Here is a 17890-nt window from a genome sequence, read left to right as displayed (position 1 = left end):
ATCTAAGAGTCAGAGAAGTCTACGTGAGCGGCTTGCTGGGAGTGATTTAACTGCTAGATAGACTTCTGGTGGGTTTATCTCTGCTTTGAGAGTCGCTGGTGCTCTCTCTTCCAGTTGGCCATAGAGGAGAGAGAGCGCATGATGCCAGCAAAATTGCACAAGGGCTGGCGCACAGGCGGGATAAGGGCTGAAAATTAGGCTAAAAAATGAGGAGAACTGTAGATCTGTGGCCTGGATCGCGCAGACAAGGGGGGCCTGAGGGAGACTGTCAAAAGGGGGAGTCTACATCTATTATAAACCCCATTTTTTTAGCACTCTGAGAGGCCTTAAACCACATCACTTCCTCGAACGTAAGTAAAAAAAGAATGAGAAGTCCTGAACTGTTGGCACAACCGCACATACGCGAGTCTTACTGGAGGAACAGTGGCATCTAGAGGACAGGGCTTTTGTAGTGCTGTTACACAGCAAATTCACATTGTAAAAACTCGGGATGCAGACCGAGCCCTGCGGAAGAGTGGTTTAAGGAGAGACTAGGTCAGTCTATGAATATGCATATGAAAAGGAATTGTGTAATTTGGGGGATGATGGGAAAAATGGGAAGAGTCGTTCTTTAACCTTTGCGTCCCAATAGTTCAACTTACTCACAGTCCAGGGAGCTTTTCATCAAAATCATACATCCCTGTAAGTTTGGTTGTAATTCAGCCACCAGTTGGCTGGTTGTTTCAGTAGGAGGACTATTTTTCCATCAAAAGGGATCAGGAGATTATAGAACCACGGAATGGTTTGGGTTGGAAGGGACCTTAAAGACCACCCAGTTCCACCCCCCTGCCCTGGGCAGGGACACCTCCCCCCAGCCCAGGTTGCTCCAAGCCCCGTCCAACCCGGCCTTGAACACCTCCAGGGATGGGGCAGCCACAGCTTCTCTGGGCAACCTGGGCCAGGGGCGCACCACCCTCACAGGAAATAATTTTTTCCTGATATCTCATCTCAATCTCCCCTCTTCCAGTTTGAAGCCGTTCCCCCTCGTCCCATCGCTCCCCTCCCTGATCCAGAGTCCCCCCCCAGCTCTCCTGGAGCCCCTTTAGGCACTGGAAGGGGCTCTGAGGTCTCCCCGGAGCCTTCTCTTCTCCAGGCTGACCCCCCCACCTCTCCCAGCCTGTCCTCCCAGCAGAGGGGCTCCAGCCCTCCCAGCACCTCCGGGGCCTCCTCTGGCCCCACTCCAACAGCTCCATGTTCTTCTGCTGTGGGACCCCCCGAGCAGGAGGCAGCACTGCGGGGGGGGTCTCCCCAGAGCAGAGCACAGCAGAGGGGCACAATCCCCCCCTCACCCTGCTGGCCACGCTGCGGGGGATGCAGCCCGGGATGCCGGGGGCTCGCTGGGCTACCAGCGTACACTGCCGGGTCCTGTTGAGCTTCTCCACCAACACCCCCACTGGATTTCATCCAGTGGCCTGTGTTAGACTGTAACAGTCTTAAAAATAGGGGACTTTGCATGTGTTTGATGGGTTTCCTGACTTCACAAATGGGTTCATTCCCTTTTAATAGAGCAGCTGTATTGGGATGAGTGCTGGAAATTAGCTTGGGTTGAAGTCGTTGAGTTCTCACGGGTGGTACACACGTGGAGGTCGAGATTTGAGCTTGTTCAATGCTGTATTTGTCAGGATGTCCAACACACAGAATGGGAGAGTAACTTGGATAGTATTTCTGTGCTTGTAAATTTTAATGATGTACTATGAACTGATGTAGTATGAACTACGTGAAGAGTTCTTTGCGTTTGTTTGGAACTCTCTTCTTGTTTTTAAGAAGTTTTTGGACATGTGAGAGCAGAAAGCTTTTTCTGAGCTTGTAGTTAGAGGTGTATTACATCCACTAACCCCTGTTGTTTCCTCACCAAGGCTTGTCTGACTCAAAATCAGAGTTTACAAGCCATTATAATAACTGCCCGAGTCTCCAAAGAACATCAGCAAGCAGGGGTCTCGTTAACGTATCCCATGAGAAGCTACAAAAAGATAATGCTTTGTTAGATACAGAGGTGAGAAATGTAAAGAAATCTCTATTGTTCTGGTGTCTGATGCAGTCAGAAACAGCTAGTGTATATTGCTCAAATATCAATAAATTCATCTTGGTGTAGAGAAGAAGACCTACAATTGAAATATTAGTGCTAGCGTACACTTGGGGAAGAGCTATTGATTAAAAAGCTTTGGGAATCAAAGTCATTGCTCGCATTTAGTGGACTTAATAGCGGTTTTCTTTGAAGGATTTGGTTTCACCACTGCTTAGCAGGGGATATTAGACTGGGCAGCTTCTGGTTCCAATCCAGTCTGGGAGTCCCTGTGTCCTTGTGCACTCCTCCTGCCGTCCCATCTCGCCCCTTTTATTTTCTTGGCATCTTCTCTTCGTGTCTCAGGTTTTGGGTCTGCCATTGCCTGGTGTTAAGGCATTAGGAGACGCTGAAAGTGGAGAGCAGCCATGCGTAGAAAGCTGGTTTGGGTTGACTTGGATGGAGGATGCTCTCTGTGTGAGACAGCTGAATATATACATTGTACTCTTCCCGTTTTTCCAAGGATTTCTAGTTTTGTGAAGAAATACGGCACGTGATATAAAGCCCTGAGAACTACAGATGGGCAACAGAAGGATGAAATCAAACAAAGAAGTGTGATTTGCTGATAGTTTACATGTTTACATGCAGCTACTTCCCAAGCAGAGAAAAGGACTTGCACGTGTATCTTCAAGGGTGAAGAACTACAATAATTTAGCAACAGAATCCCAAGCCGTGTCTTGGTGGAATCCCCCAGATTGTCTTATACTGCTCAAAAGGTTTCCATGAGACAAAAGAAAATCAGTGGTGGTGTTTTCTGACCTTACAGGTCTCTGAACATCTACAAGAAAGAGAACGGATTAACAAACTTGAGCAGAAACATGAAGATCTATGTACAGATGAAAAGACATACAAAGAACAGATGGCTAAAGTAGTATTTTTGGAAGAACAGCTCAAAAACTTGAGAGATGAACAAGAACTGCTCTGGTAAACCTTAACAAGACCTGTGGTATTTTCTGCTCGTAATCTTTGCTGACTCGTTTTTTTTTTTAGTCTTAAAAACCTCCGTAGTGCTGCTTGTGGCAAAAATGGGCACAGCAGCTTTGTGTCTTCCTTGTCGTGTAATTGTCTCTCTGTAGAGATTTTGGTGAATAAGCATTTCCCTTAGTGACATCATGATCAGTCAGGAGGAAACTTTTTTTTTGTTTTTTTTTTCTTCTCTGGCTATTCCAGATTCTGAATGGCATAAGTGAGAGCTGTCCTTAGGGAAGAGGCTTCTTCTCTTGGAGTGAGGCAGTATTTAGACTCGTGTGGTTCCAGAGAGCTCCCACCGTGGGCTTGGGCTCCCCGGGGTCAACTGCTGCCGGCAGCTGATGGCGCACATCCTGCTGTGGATTTCAGTTGTCCTCTGTTCCAGGTGTCAGCAGGCGTCGGGGTTGTAAATCAAGCTCTTACAGGTCCCCTGCCTCCCCTTTTTCAGTAGAGCAATACAAATTTGGAGTTGGAGCGTCCATGCTCAGCACCTCATTAGTAAGTAAAAACTTGGATTAAATCCAGTATAGTTACAGTCGGCTCAATTACCTGGATAACCAGGTACTGAGATAAAGGAACACCAGGGTCAGGCAGGCAGGTTAGCTTATAAGGACATATAGTTTGTATTGAGATGATGTCAGACAGCTTGATTGGGAGACCTGAGCGCATAACTCCACGCAGCAAGGCGTTGTGCCAGTGCTGCTGTGCTGCTTTGTGAGCTCAGCCCAGCTCACGTGGCCCCACGCGAGTGTTTCCTACTCGGGAATGACTTGAGAGTTGACCCTTTGGACGCGCATTTTTTTGTGGGTCAGTGTCCAGGGGAGACTGACCCTTGCCCAGAACTTCTAGACCCAGGATTAAATCCGCTTTGGAACCTCCTGAGATACTTGAGCATTGCCTTGAGTGTTTCTCTGGACTCTCGTATCCCAGGTTTTCCCCCTTCAGAGGGCGATTTCCCTTGGATCTGTATAGTTATCTCTCTCCTTTACTATTTCTCCTTCAAGTTCTGCATTACTAGAAAGCAACAAGAAGAGGGAGGAGCTAGAAAAGCGGCTAAAAGAGAGCAATGAAGAAAAGCGGTTGTTACTGGAGGAAATTGCCCAGCTAAAACAAGATATCCTGACTGCCCGGGAGCAGGGCGAGAGCACGCTTGAAGAGACTTGGAGGATGAATCAAGGCATGGCACGTAGAGAGAGCAGGTTTCTCGAGTCGCAGAGCTCTACAGGCAGTTTAGATGGGAGCATTAAACAGGTACGGGCGGCTTTGCCATCTGCACTGTACTTTTTTTTTTTTTTTTTTTTTTCTCACTAATTTAGTGGCACAACCTAATTAAAGTGGACTGGAAGCCAGTCCTGTAGTGTTAGCACGCAGCGGGGAGACGAGGCTGGCTGATTTCCTCGGGGAAGATGTTTGGAAATTATGAATGTCATCATTTCCTTCTGTCGTGTTTTTGGACCTAGTGGGAACTTGGATAAACTGAATGGCCCCACTAGTGCACACGGAAGAGGTAAGCGAGACAGTCCTTCAATGATGTTTTAAACTTTTTTGGAGCTCTATCTCAACTCCTTTTCGGAGCGTGAGCGACAGAGGTGGCTTGCTGTTCCCCCAGCAGTCTTGCTCTTGCTGGAGGCAGGAGTTGTGCCCTTTCCCTGCTCCTCCTTGCGATTTTCTGCTCTTACGCTCCAGTGCTTGAGCTCATCCCTCGGCTGCTGCCCCGCGGGGGCAGCTCTCCAGCCGCTGGGTTTTGCTGCAGCCCCGTGCCCGTGTCTCCGTTGCTGCTCTCCAGCTGCTCTGCCAGCTGGCAGGCAAGACCCCTGTTTATCGCTACGTTTCGCTGTGTTTTAAATGCAATTTGTTCACCTTTCTCACCGTGTGATCTCAAAAAGAAAGGGAAGAGCAGCTAGCCCTGCCAAAAGGGGAAGAAAGGATGAAGGGTACCCAGGACTGGGAGGGTCTGAGGAGGAACAAGGATTTACGTTTGGAAGAGAAGAGAGGACATGGTGGCCTGTCGGCAGGAGTGGGAATAGAAATGAGAGAATCAGTGTCATGCTGATACCAAGAAGCAGTAAATCTGTAGAGTTCGAGCAGACCAAAGCAAGATACAAGGTGTAAGAGGGGATGCTGAAAAAGATCCTGATAGAGGCAGTTGGGGGAAAATACCCCACAAAACCTAACTGATCTCAAGGACAAATGACATTGCCAGGTCCCACAGCGCTAGATCAAGAGTTCCCAGCTTGGGAATTTATCTGGGGATTTATCTGAGAAGGGAAGCTTGATCTTCAGGGGATTTCATCCAGTCCCAAGAACAGAGGGTGAAGATGCAAAGCGGGAATGCAGATCGACAGAAAGCGATGCTAGGAAGAAGGGCTTTGGTACACCAAACGTGGGAAGAGCTTTTAGTCTGTGCACAAAGCACTTGCAAGAAGATGGGAAAACCAAAGAACTCAATTATCTTCTGAACGCCATCACGGACTGTTGGTGACCACCTCAGGGTGTCCAGGCTGCCGTCGCGTTGTGCCAGCGTGTCTGTTCCTCTCCCGCTGCCAGGACTCACCTTGTTCCTGCTACCTCTGGCAGTTGTGGCTGGGGTGGTTGACGAGAAGCTCAACATGAGCCGGCAATGTGCGCTCACAGCCCGGGAGGCCAACCGTATCCTGGGCTGCATCAGGAGAAGTGTGGCCAGCAGGGTGAGGGAGGGGATTCTGCCCCTCTGCTCTGCTCTGGTGAGACCCCATCTGGAGCTCCCAACATAGGAAAGACATGGACCTGTTGGAGCAGGTCCAGAGGAGGCCACAAAGATGCTGGGAGGGCTGGAGCCCCTCTGCTGGGAGGCCAGGCTGAGAGAGTTGGGGTAGTTCAGCCTGGAGAAGAGAAGGTTCTGGGGAGACCTTATAGCAGCCTTTCAGTCCCTAAAGGGGCTCCAGGAGAATTGAGGAGGGACTTTTTACAAGGGCATGTAGTGATAGGATGAGGGGGAATGGCTTCAAACTGGAAGAGGGGAGATTTAGATGAGATGATTAGGAAGAAATTTTTCCCTGTGAGGGTGGTGAGCCCCTGGCGCAGGTTGCCCCGAGAAGCTGTGGCTGCCCCATCCCTGGAGGTGTTCAAGGCCGGGTTGGACGGGGCTTGGAGCAACCTGGGCTGGGGGGAGGTGTCCCTGCCCAGGGCAGGGAGGTGGGACTGGGTGGTCTTTAAGGTCCCTTCCAACCTAAACCATTCTATGGTTCTCTGCCACTCCTTGCTTAGTTGCCTTAGTGAGGCTCTGGCACAAGAGTTAAGAGCAACCCAGGTGGTTTTACTTTTGTTTGACATGTTAGATTTAACAGGGATTTGTTCCCTCGTCCAGGTTATTGCGTCTTCTCCCTTAATCTCAAGAGTTGTATCAGCTTCTCTGAGGGGATGGACAGGGTAGGAAGCAGGACATAGTGTGGGGGCAGAAGAAATGCTTGCCTGGCTTTACCCATCTTCCTATTTAAATGCCCTTAAACCCTACTGACATACCTGTACCTTTCTTAATTGCCAGTCTTTATCTTTCCTTGAAGTTAATTTCCATGGAACCTGTGTGGTTTTGCTATTCCTGCAGAGTCTGTCTGAGGAGAGATTCCAGCAACAGGAGGAAAAAATGCAGCAACTGCGGCAGGACTTGCGTCGCGTTCAGAACTTGTGCAGCTCAGCTGAGAGGGAGCTGAGATACGAAAGGGAGAAGAACGTCGACTTACAAAAGCAAAACCTCTTGCTCCAACAGGAATGCACCAAGGTAGGAACAGAGCAGAGAGAACTATTTGAAAACAACATCACATCATTTTACAAGCTATGGGAGGTCTGAGGTGCTGATTTCACAGAATTACAGAACGGTCAGGGTTGGAAGGGACCTCTGGAGATCATCCAGTCCAACCCCCTGCCAGAGCAGGGGCACCCGGAGCAGGTTGCACTTGACAGCGTCCAGGTGGGTTTGGAATGTCTACAGAGTGGGAGACTCCCCCACCTCTCTGTGCAGCCTGTGCCAGCACTCTGCCACCCGCACAGGAAAGAAGTTTTTCCTCTTCTTGAGATGGAATCTCCCATGTTCCAGTTTGTGCCCGTTGCCCCTTGTCCTGTCGCTGGGCACCACTGGAAAGAGTCTGCCCCATCCTCTTGCCACCCGCCCTTTAGATATTGATCAGCATTGATGAGATCCCCTCTCAGCCTTCTCCTCTCCAGGCTGAACAGCCCCGGGGCTCTCAGCCTTCCCTCATCAGAGAGATGCTTCAGTCCCCTGAGCATCTCCACAGCCTCCGCTGGACTCTCTCCAGCAGTTCCTTATTTTTCTTCAAGTGGGGAGCCCAGAACTGGACACAGTACTCCAGATGTGGCCTCACCAGGGCAGAGTAGAGGGGGAGGATGACCTCCCTTGACCTGCTGGCCATGCTCTTTTTAATGCACCCCAGGACACCATTGGCCGTCTTGGCCACAAGGGCAACTACTTTTCCTCCAGGACTCCCAGGTCCCTCTCTGCAGAGTTGGTTTCCAGGAGGTCAGCCCCCAACCTGTACCAGTGCATGGCGTTGTTCCTCCCCAGATGCAGTACCCTATACTTGCCCTTGTTGAACTTCATTAGGTTCCTCTCCACCCAACTCTCCAGACTGTCCAGATCTCACTGAATGGTGGCGCAGCCTTCTGGTACTTCCTGAGGGTATGCTCCGTCCCCTCATCCCAGTTGTTGATGACCAAGTGCAAGGTCCTGCACCTGGGTTGGGGCAATCCCATGCATAAATCCAGGCTGGGTGGACAATGACTGGAGAGCAGCCCTGAGGAGAAATTGGGGGTGTTGGTTGATGAGAAGCTCAACATGAGCCGGCAGTGTGCACTCACAGCCCAGAAGGCCAACCGTATCCTCGGCTGCATCAGAAGAAGTGTGGCCGACAGGGTAAGGGAGGGGATTCTGCCCCTCTGTTCTGCTCTCGTGAGACCCCACCTGGAATATTGCATCCAGCCCTGAAGCCCTCAACATAAGAAAAACATGGATCTGTTGGAGCGGGTCCAGAGGAGGCCATAAAGATGCTGCGAGGGCTGGAGCCCCTCTCCTGTGAGGACAGGCTGAGAGAGTTGGGGTTGTTCAGCCTGGAGAAGAGAAGGCTCTGTGGAGACCTTAGAGCCCCTTCCAGTATCTGAAAGGGCTACAGGAGAGCCGGGGAGGGACTTTTTACAGGGCCATGTAGTGTTAGGATGAGGGGGAATGGCTTCAAACTGGAAGAGGGTACACTTAGATTAAATATTAGGACGAAATTTTTCACTTTGAGGGTGGTAAGGCACTGGTGCAGGTTGCCCCGAGAAGTTGTTGAGACCCCATCCCTGGAGGTGTTCAAGGCCAGGTTGGACGGGGCTTGGAGCAACCTGGGCTGGGGGGAGGTGTCCCTGCTCATGGCAGGGGGGTTGGAACTCGATGATCTTCAAGGTCCCTTCCAACCTAAACCATTCTGTGACATGTTGAACAAGACCGGACCCAGTACTTATCCCTGGGGGACACCACGAGCTACAGGCCTCCAACTAGACATGGCAGCAGCCTGGCCCTCGTTTACATTTGGCTGTTCAGTACGTGGGGCTCTCGAGCGTGCTGTCTCTCAGCTTCATGGAAACTACACTGCCTCCACATAAAACTTTGTGTGTCCTGTACTTCCTCCCTCTATTTCTCTTTTATTCTTGTTCGCTCTCTGGAAATCCTGTTGCCCCTTTCCTAATCAAGACGTTTCAGATGACATACGTTGAAGTATAAACTTGATTTGTTCTTCTTCTGAAACTCAGGTCAAAGCTGAGCTGAAGCAAGCCAGGGCAAAACTCTTGGACACAACTGAAACGTGCTCCTCCCTCTCAGCACAGTGGGAAAAAAGCCAGCAGAAGGTCAAAGAACTCGAGCAAGAGCTCTTGAAGTGCTCCCAGGCTGATAAACTGCAGAGCAGTCTGCAGGAGAAACTCGCCCAGGAGAAATCCAAAGTATGCGAAGCACAAAAAAAGGTAACTCGTCAGCGCGAGCTAAGTTAACAGGAGGTATGTTTTTAGCAGTTTCGTGCAACTGTAGTTCAGAAGAAAGAAGCACTAGCAGCTCACGAATCAGTTCCCCGAAGTCCATTTTTTGTAGTCCATTTTGAGATCACTTGGCTAAATATGTCTGATATCGGTGGGAGCATAACCAAGACAACAGAAGCCAAATCTGATGGCTCAACTCCTGTCTCTAAAGCTCAGTATCTCTGAGAATACCGGTGGTAGGGCTGGCAGGCGCGGGCAGCCCAGATCATTTTCTTGCCGAGGAGATTTGCTGGGGTTTGCAATGTGGTGAATTACAAAAGGTTGTGTTCTCCACGGCGTCGGTTCTGCCATGTTCCTGCGCTAATCGTCGGATTTGGTTTTGAAGTGTGCAGGATGAAATTAGGTGCAAAAAGGATTGTTGCTAGTTCATGACGCAGTGTCTGATCCAAAATCTGGTAGCCATTGGGAAGGTTTTACTTTTAATGGACTTTGACACAAAGACATGCAGCAGTACTTTTGAGTAGAAGCAAGCAAATCTTTGATTCCCGTGACTCAGATACTGAAGGATCAAAGGGATGCGAATCCTTTGGATTCAGATGCTGGCCTGTAAATTCAGAAAGTTTAATCCATGTCCAATTTTAATCCGAGATTTCAAAACTCCAACAAAAGCTAAAAGATTCCCAACACCAACTCCTGCTGGCAGAAGCCCGTGTTTCAGACAAGAAACTCCTGGAGGAGGAACTGAAGGAGGTCCGAGAAAATGAAGCTCGTGTGCAGCAAGAACTCCACGAGGAGCAGCTGAAAAGGTACCCAGAGCTGGGTAAGACCTGTGCTGCGCGCGGAGGGGAGGTGTGTGCCAGCCAGTGCTGCTGCGCCAGCCTGCCGGCTCCCTCCTGCAGCTCTGTGCCCGGCGCTAGGTGGGCTGAAGGAGTCGCTGGACCACTGGTTTCGCCTCCTATCTCTCCTTTTGACCTGCCAGTGTTCCTGGCAGAGCTCCGCAGGACCCCTTCTTTGTGAGATTTAAAAGGTTTTTGGAGACTTCAGCTGCTGCAGAAGGTGCGTCGTCCCTCCTGGCAGCCCGGTGATCTGGTTTACCCTGTAGATGATGGCAGTCCCCTTCCTTGTGCAGCTGGGGTTGATGATCCCAGATACATCGTGCACCCTTTCCCCTGCGACATGGGGACAACGAGGATATACCGATTTTCTTTCTGCCCTCACTGTTGCCCAGGGCACGCGCAGAGCAGCGTGATGTTTTTAAATCCCAGCCAGCTTTGAACTCATGGTGGCACGTCACGGGCTGGCCTCCACATCTCACTGTCGCACCCACGTGCTTTTAGGAAGCTCCTGGAGCAGCAGGTGGAGGAGCTGCGGCAGCAGCTCCGGCATTCGCAGGAGACGGAGGCGTCGCTGGCCAAGATGCACGTGGAGCTGCAGGCCAAGACCCGGCACGTCCTAGAAGATGAGAGGAAAACTGACTCGAGCGAGGTGAGCTGCAGCACGGATGGGTTCTCATCACCCAAGGTGATGCTGTGCTGGTGAATGGCTCCAGAGCAGACCACTGAGCTCTAGGGGAAAACAGGACAGTGTGAAATCTGTGCCTGGGAACTGCTGAAATAGGGTCACATCCAGCCAGGTGCTGAGCCCGCGCAGATCCCACCGATTTAAACAGGAGCTGGAAAAAAAGCACTGTCCCATCTCACATAGGTTTCTGGGTGATGCAGTTCTGAGGGCGCCAAAGGAGGACTTGATGGCTTCTTCCCCTCTCCCTTCCCCTTTTCTTGCAGAGCATGAGGCTTTTTGCGGGGAAAATGTTGGCGCAGTCCGCTGCCTGGGAGGATGTGTTACCTTTCTCTGCCCTGTTGAAGCCTAGAGCTCCCCCAGCAGCAGAGAAAGTCACTCTCCCCCTTCTCTAAGGGGAGGAGGCAGCGGCCTTGGGGGGGCAGAATGGATGGATGTTATCCGTAGTGGGAACCGCTGGGATTTATGACAGCAAAGCTTTGGATACCAGAGTGAAAGGAGGCAGAGGGATCCCTACAGCTGAGGACACACACACAAATAAACAATAGATGTTTTCCAGCACCTCCAGTGTCAGAAGGAGAACCAGAAGCTTTCGGAGCAACTTTCGCTGCTGAAGGAGGAAAACAAAGCCCTTTACGAGGAAGGAGTTCGTCTCCTGAACCAGAAGGATCTGTATGTCAGGTAAGGAATGCAGCAGCAGGCGATATGTAGACCCAAAAAATCCCCACGTACCCAGGAATTGCCGTTATGTGCCTGGCAGTGACATTGGATTTGACTGTTCTGTAGCCTTTCTTGTCTCTCCTGTTGAAGGCATTTAGCCCGGAGAGATCTGCCTTAACCTGACCCCCCAGCGTGCAGTTACGTTATGCGTTGCGTGTCCGCTGTCGTGTTGCGTATCTGCTGGCGTGTTCTCCCGGGCAGCTGAAGGCAGCGCAGAAAACGAAGGAGTGCCTAGGGAGCGCTGCGAGTGCTGCTCTTCGGGGTCTGGCGTCGGCAGAGATGCTCCGTGGAGCTGCTTGGTTCTCCCCAGAGCACTTTTGATCTAATCGGAAGCCTAGGTAGCCTTTTTGTCGTGAGTTTTGAGCAAACGTGGGCAAATACCCTGTACGTGGTAGGTAGTTTTCTCTTTTTTTTTTTTTTTTTTGACATTGTTTTCCCTTCTGTCCCAACTGGATGAAAATAAACAAGAACACTGCCTAAATGGGACAAGTTTGAGGGGAAGAGCAACGATGGCACGTCTCGGTAGCGACAAATATTTAACGCCAGCGTGGCAGCTCTAGGGAGCGCCCACTGATGTAGCTCTTTCTGTGACCTCTTCGCCTGACCCTTGCTGTTTAGGACTCTCCTTTGTCTGCCTTTTCCCCCCATACACAAATACTTCCCCTTAACCACCCACATCCCCACCCAAATAAACAACGTACCCTTTCCCTGTTACTCCCAGTTTCAGTGACTTTATAACTCTTGTTTGGTAGAAAGAGCCGAGAGGGGCGAGCACGAGGAGTTGTAAAGGTGGGGGTCAGTTTGGGGAATGCTTTGGGTCCTTTTCCCTCCATCGATTTCCATTTGGCTGACACTTAACAATATAACCTCCCACCAAACTCATCAGTGAAAGACATAGTCCGGAGAGCCGGTGTGCTCGTTCTGCCTTTAGCTGTGCCGCCAAAAAGGAGCTGGAGAGATGGCTGAGGCTCCCAGTTCAGGCTTTGAAGACCCCAAATAAATACAGGACATCTCCTGCCTTGCTCTTGCCCCAGAACACAAAAGCGTTTCACAGCCTGTCGTTCATCTCTCTGCCTTCTCAGGAAATACAACGAAATGCAGCTCCGCCACAAAGACAAGATCCGCAGAGCCAAGGAGACCTTTATCCACGAGGTGAAACAAAGGGACAGCAGAATTAAGCAGCTTGAAAATGAGCTCAGCGAGTCGAAGCTCCAAGTGGAAAAGGTGAGAGAACATATCAAAGGCTTCTCCCACGAGGCAAGGCTGGGGAGCAGGCTACAGCGTGTCTGCAGGAGTATCCCTTCTTCCAAAAAGAAATGCCGTTTAGGGAAAAAGGCAATGAGGTTTAGGAAGAGCTGGTTTGCAGGTGACGGGATTGCGCTGTGCAACCAGTCAGTCGGAGCACGGAGAGCTCTGCCTGATCATAGAATCGTTATGGCTGAGAAAGACCTTTAAGACCATCAAGTCCAACTGTTATCTAACTCTACCGGACCCACTTCTAACCCATGTCCCTGAGCACCATATCTAGATGGCTTTTAAATACATCCAAGGATGGTGATTCAACCACTTCCCTGGGCAGCCTGGTCCAGTCTTTGATAACCCTTTCAGTGTAGAAGTTTCTCCTAACGTCTAACCTAAACCTCCCCTGGTGCAACTTGAGGCTGTTTCCTCTTGTCTTAACGGTTGAAACTTGTGAGAAGAGACCAACGCCCACCTCTCTACACCCTCCTGTCGGGGAGCTGTAGCGAGCGAGAAGGTCTCCCCTCAGCCTCCTTTACTCCAGGCTAAGCAACCCCAAGTCCCTCAGCCGCTCCACATGAGACTTATTTTCAAGACCCCTCACCAGCTCCATTGCCCTTCTCTGGACTTGCTCCAGCACCTCAATGTCCTTCTTCTACTGCAGCGCCCAAAACTGAACACAGCACCCGAGGTGCGGCCTCACCCAGTGCTGTGTACAGTGGGACAATCACTTCTCTAGTCCTGCTGGCCACACTATTCCTGATACAGGCCAGGATGCTGTTGGCCTTCTTGGCCACCTGGGCACACTGCTGGCTCATATAGCCGGCCATCCACCAACACTCCCAGGTCCTTTTCTGCTGGGCAGCTTTCCAGCCGCTCTACCCCAATCCTGTAGCGCTGCATGGGGTTGTTTTGACCCAAGGGCAGGACCCAGCACTTGCTTGGTTGAACCTCACACTGTTGGCCTTGTCTCATCGATCCAGCCTGTCCAGATCCCTCTGCAGAGCCTTCCTACCCTCAAACAGATCATAGAATCATAGAATGGTTTAGGTTGGAAGTGACCTTGAAGATCATGGAGTTCCAACCCCCCTGCCGTAGGCAGGGACACCTCCCACCAGCCCAGGTTGTCCAAGGCCATGTCCAGCCTGGCCTTGAACACCTCCGGGGATGGGGCCTCAACAACCTCTCTGGGCAACCTGTCCCAGTGCCGCACCACCCTCACAGTGAAAAATTTCTTCCTAATCTTCAGTCTGAACCTGCCCTCTTCCAGTTTAAAGCCATTCCCCCTCATCCTATCACTATATGCCCGAGTAAAAAGTCCCTCCCCGGCTCTCCTGTAGCCCTTTCAGATACTGGAAGGGGCTCTAAGGTCTCCCCGGAGCCTTCTCTTCTCCAGGCTGAACAGCCCCAACTCTTTCAGCCTCTCCTCATAGGAGAGGTGCTCCAGCCCTCGGATCATCCTCATGGCCCTCCTCTGGACACACTCCAGCAGGTCCATGTCCTTCTGTTGGGGACTCCAGAGCTGGAGGCAGTATTCCAGGTGGGGTCTCACGAGAGTGGAGTAGAAGGGCAGAGTCACCTCCTTTGACCTGCTGGCCACACTCCTGATGCAGCCCAGGATACGGTTGGCAATCACTTATCAACGCTCCCACCTAACTTCAAACTTACTGAGGGTGATGTGCCGCTCGCGCTCTGTGCGCGGGACTGACGCTGCCCTGGGACACAGTGGGCAGTGCGAAGGGCCACCAGCCCGTCCTTGTAGGAACAAAAAGTCAAAGGGAAATTCCTGGCTCAGGTTTGCCCTCGGGGGAGCCCGTGTCCTCAAATCCCATTCGGAAACTGCCAAAGCTCCATCTTCTTTTGCCTCAGTCGCTGCTGGGAAGTGACTCAAAAGCCTCTTTTTGGGGGACGTTACCTCAAATAGCGTATCGCTTCTAGGAGTGAACATGCTTGGTGGTGTGACCCCTTTGGTCAAGCGCCCTAAGGTTTACAGAGGACAGAGAAGAGCGAAGCGTAACTGCTGGTTGTTATTTCCTTCTGCGACGCTGCTCAGGGGAAGGTGCTGATTGCACAGATCACCGCCGAGAATGAGAAATTACTCCAGGAAAGAAGACGGCTCCTCCAGAAGATAACTGACCAAGAGGAGACCCCTTGGAGCAACCGGTCTACGACTGCCACCCTGCAGAGCAGGTAGGCACTTAATGATCTCCACACCTCTGGGAGCCTGCTTCTTCCCAGCGTTTCCCTGGTTTTGTGCCTCTTTCTCTTGAGAAATCCAGAGGAAAGCCCGAACTGTGCCCCTGTCACTAGTGCTGTGGCTGTTAATCGCTGTGGGATGTAATTAGCCCCTTTCCCCATCAAAGCATACAGCTGAAAGCTGTGGAGGCCAAAGTGTCTGAAGTTAAAAATGTCCCTTTGAAAACGTAGCATGGCCGGAAGGAAAATAACTTGTGCCTTGTATGTGTGATGTGCTCAGAGTGAAGATCCCGGACGAGGAGAACCTGCGGCTGCACGAGAGCAAACTCCAGCTCTCCAGCCACGTGCCCACCTCGCATCGCGTGCCGAGGAGCATCCACGCTCCCAACACGGAGGTGAGACTCGGAGAGGGCTTGGTCTCAGCAGACAGGTTGCGGGAGCTGATGTCTCCTGCGAGTGCGGGTTGGTGCTGGTACCTGCAGCTGAGGGTGCCGGAGAAGAGCCGAATTGATCCTTCGGTTGGGATGGAAGGAGGCACCAAACACACAGTCGATGGCAACGGCTTTGTTGGTGAAGAGGGACTCTGGGGAGCTGGAAGCTTGATCCACTTGCCATACCAGCTCCATCCCTGAGCTGCTGCGTGATGAGATCTTTTTTCACATAGACAAAAATTTCACTTTGGCTGTTTTGCAGATAGAGAGTGGCTAAAAGACCTTAGTTTTAGAGTTAGCTTTAAAATCGGGAGAAACAACCCAGAGCAGTGTGGTTGGGAATGTTACTCCAGTAAGCCAAAAATCTTCAGACCGAGCTGACCGATGCTATCAGCTACATCGAACTCAATGAAGAATATACCTTACCTAAAAACTCAGTTAATGACCAAGTTAATGAAGAACTTTGGGGGGAGAAATGGAGAAAAATCCAGGAAAGTCAAAGATTGTGTTTCAACGACTCTTCAAATAAAACAGGTGGATTTGGAAGTTTATTGGTACATTTTGAAATTTGGAGGGAACCTAGTTTGGTTAGAAACGAGCCATTAAGGATAAAAGTGCTGTTTGTGTGTTCCACTGTATTTTATTTCTTTCACTTTCACCTGGGCTAGTTAGGGCTTGTTTTGTTTTATTTTTTTTGGTTGTGGGTTTGGTTTTGTTTTTTTTTTTTTAGTTTTAACTCAGACCCAAAGGACAAATCTGTGATTAGTACCTCTGTGGGGCTGGAGTTCTTGGGGAAATCTGCCGGTGGAGCTGGGGGCGCTCTGAAGACTGAGACTGTATGTTGAAATTTGGGGTCTGACATGCACCTTCTCCTCTGAAACTCTCTGTTCCTCCTTCCAGGACTCGAAGAGCATTAACTTCTCTGACCGCCAACTACAGAGTAAGGTGTTGCCATCTCCCCGTACCAGGTACCGTGGGGTAAAAGGAGGAGGCAGGGAGTGCCTCTCTGCATGTGGTGAGGGAGAAGTTGAGCGTTTTGGCTTCTCCACCCTGTGCTTTCACCTCCAAGGGTCTGGTTTTTTTTGGTCAAATTATAAGGAAAATGGTATTAAAAAGACTCTGTGTAACTAATGGGGTGGAGAAGTAAAATTTTCAAAATCTGTTGGGGAGCACTGTGGGATTTAGAAATCAGCTTGCTGCCCAGTGGTTTTGGAGGAGTGTCTTCATGCAAGAGGTTATGAAGCTTGGAGGATCACTGCTGCCCAGAGCTGCACGACCCACATCCCAGGCTATGGGGCAGGAGGGAGATTGAGCTATTTGTCCACCGCCGTGGTCAGGAGCACCACGATGTGTGGCCAAACGGGCAAGGGGAAGGCAGAGACACTCTGCAACCCTCGTCTCTGCTTGCTGGAGATGCAGCACAGCGGGCTTGGTTACAGCCTTCGCCCGCTGTTGAAGGTGATGGACAGTCTGAGTAGGTTCTGGGGTGGATGAGGGCTGTCAGCTGCTTGGCTGGAGGAAGAGTATTGGAGCCTTAGTCCAAGTGAAAGGCATTGACCACCGCCCTGCACTGCCTCACAGAGGTGTTGGGAAGAGCGTTGGGGCTGTGCAGGTGGCAGAGGGTCAGACGGAGTTTGCAGAATGACTTAAGAGAGGAAATTTCTTTTCAGCTTCCCGTCGCGAGAACCACCAGACTCTCTCAGCACCCTGAAGGCCACGCAAGAACTGAAGCCTGAAGGAGACGCTGAAAGCCAAGACTCATCCTTTTGCTTGTCAGCCTCTCAACCTTCTGAGATTGGGTACTTAAATGTAGCTTCGCCTGGAGACACCACAGCCTCCCAGCTGCAGGAGGAGAGTCGGAGCATCAGCTCGGAGAACTTCTAAACGGGGAAAGATATTTTTAAAATAGTAGCTGGACTGCAAGTTTTTGGGCTCCTATTCCCATGGGACGACAAGGACTGCAGGCAAAGAATTGCCAAATTGACTGACCTGGTGATTTCTGTGATATATTTCAACTAAATTATTCAACAGCTTTTTTTCAACTTACTCAACTTTGTACTTGTGTCATCCCAGATCCACTCGGAGGCTGGAATTTGTAGATAAACCCACTAAAGTGGAAGAGGGGTGAGGTGAAGTGTATCTTCACTTGAACCCTAATTCCTTGTCCGGTCGAAAACTGGAAGCTTTGTAAATAAAACTTGAAGAAGAAGTTCCTTTCTGCAGTCTCTGATCCCGACCACTCCCTGCCACGTGCCCGCTTTTCTCTGTTCCCCTCGGTCTGTGCACACGAAGGGCGACGAAGCAGATGAGGGAAATGTAGGAGCATGCATGGAGAAGAAAGGAGGGGACCCGAACATCCAGACAAGGAAAGAGAATAGATCTTCAATGCTTGCTAACAGTGATGGTCTGTGAGGATGCGTGGGTGGGAGTGGAAGGGGTCAGATGATGCAGAGCAGGGGTGTAGTGTTCCTCTGTGCATACAAAGAAGGAAGCAGGAAGGATCAGTGTGGGGAAGAGAAGGGATCTGAACGCACGTGAGTGGGAACGGAAGAGGGAGGCCATGGGATGACTTGGAATCAGAGTTTGCATGAGGGGGCACCAAGGAGATCTGAGTGCTCGGAGAAGGAAGGGGAGAGGTCCTCAAAAATAATGAATCAGTGTGTGCGTGCCTGAGCGTGCCTGGAGGGGGACAGAGGGGATCTGAATTGGCACA

The 17890-nt window shown here is 50.8% G+C and overlaps 1 protein-coding gene across 2 annotated transcripts in view; it reads left to right on the top strand.

Moving 5' to 3' along the window:
- Positions 1 to 17380, top strand: part of CCDC30 (coiled-coil domain containing 30) — a 45330-nt gene extending 27950 nt beyond the window's left edge. For both annotated transcript variants that reach the window (XM_082493400.1, XM_082493399.1), the window contains 10 exons: positions 6654 to 6827; positions 8852 to 9061; positions 9722 to 9879; positions 10411 to 10558; positions 11151 to 11272; positions 12394 to 12535; positions 14604 to 14740; positions 15027 to 15141; positions 16078 to 16145; positions 16848 to 17380. In XM_082493400.1, coding sequence (XP_082349526.1) covers positions 6654 to 6827; positions 8852 to 9061; positions 9722 to 9879; positions 10411 to 10558; positions 11151 to 11272; positions 12394 to 12535; positions 14604 to 14740; positions 15027 to 15141; positions 16078 to 16145; positions 16848 to 17061 — 1488 coding nt within the window. In that variant the 3' untranslated portion in view covers positions 17062 to 17380. The remainder of the gene's footprint in view (positions 1 to 6653; positions 6828 to 8851; positions 9062 to 9721; positions 9880 to 10410; positions 10559 to 11150; positions 11273 to 12393; positions 12536 to 14603; positions 14741 to 15026; positions 15142 to 16077; positions 16146 to 16847) is intronic.
- Positions 17381 to 17890: the final 510 nt, after the last annotated feature.

The sequence above is a fragment of the Vanellus vanellus genome, assembly GCF_965231255.1.
Source record: "Vanellus vanellus genome assembly, chromosome: 20".
Lineage (NCBI taxonomy): Eukaryota > Metazoa > Chordata > Aves > Charadriiformes > Charadriidae > Vanellus > Vanellus vanellus.
This window is presented reverse-complemented; position numbering and strand designations above follow the sequence as displayed.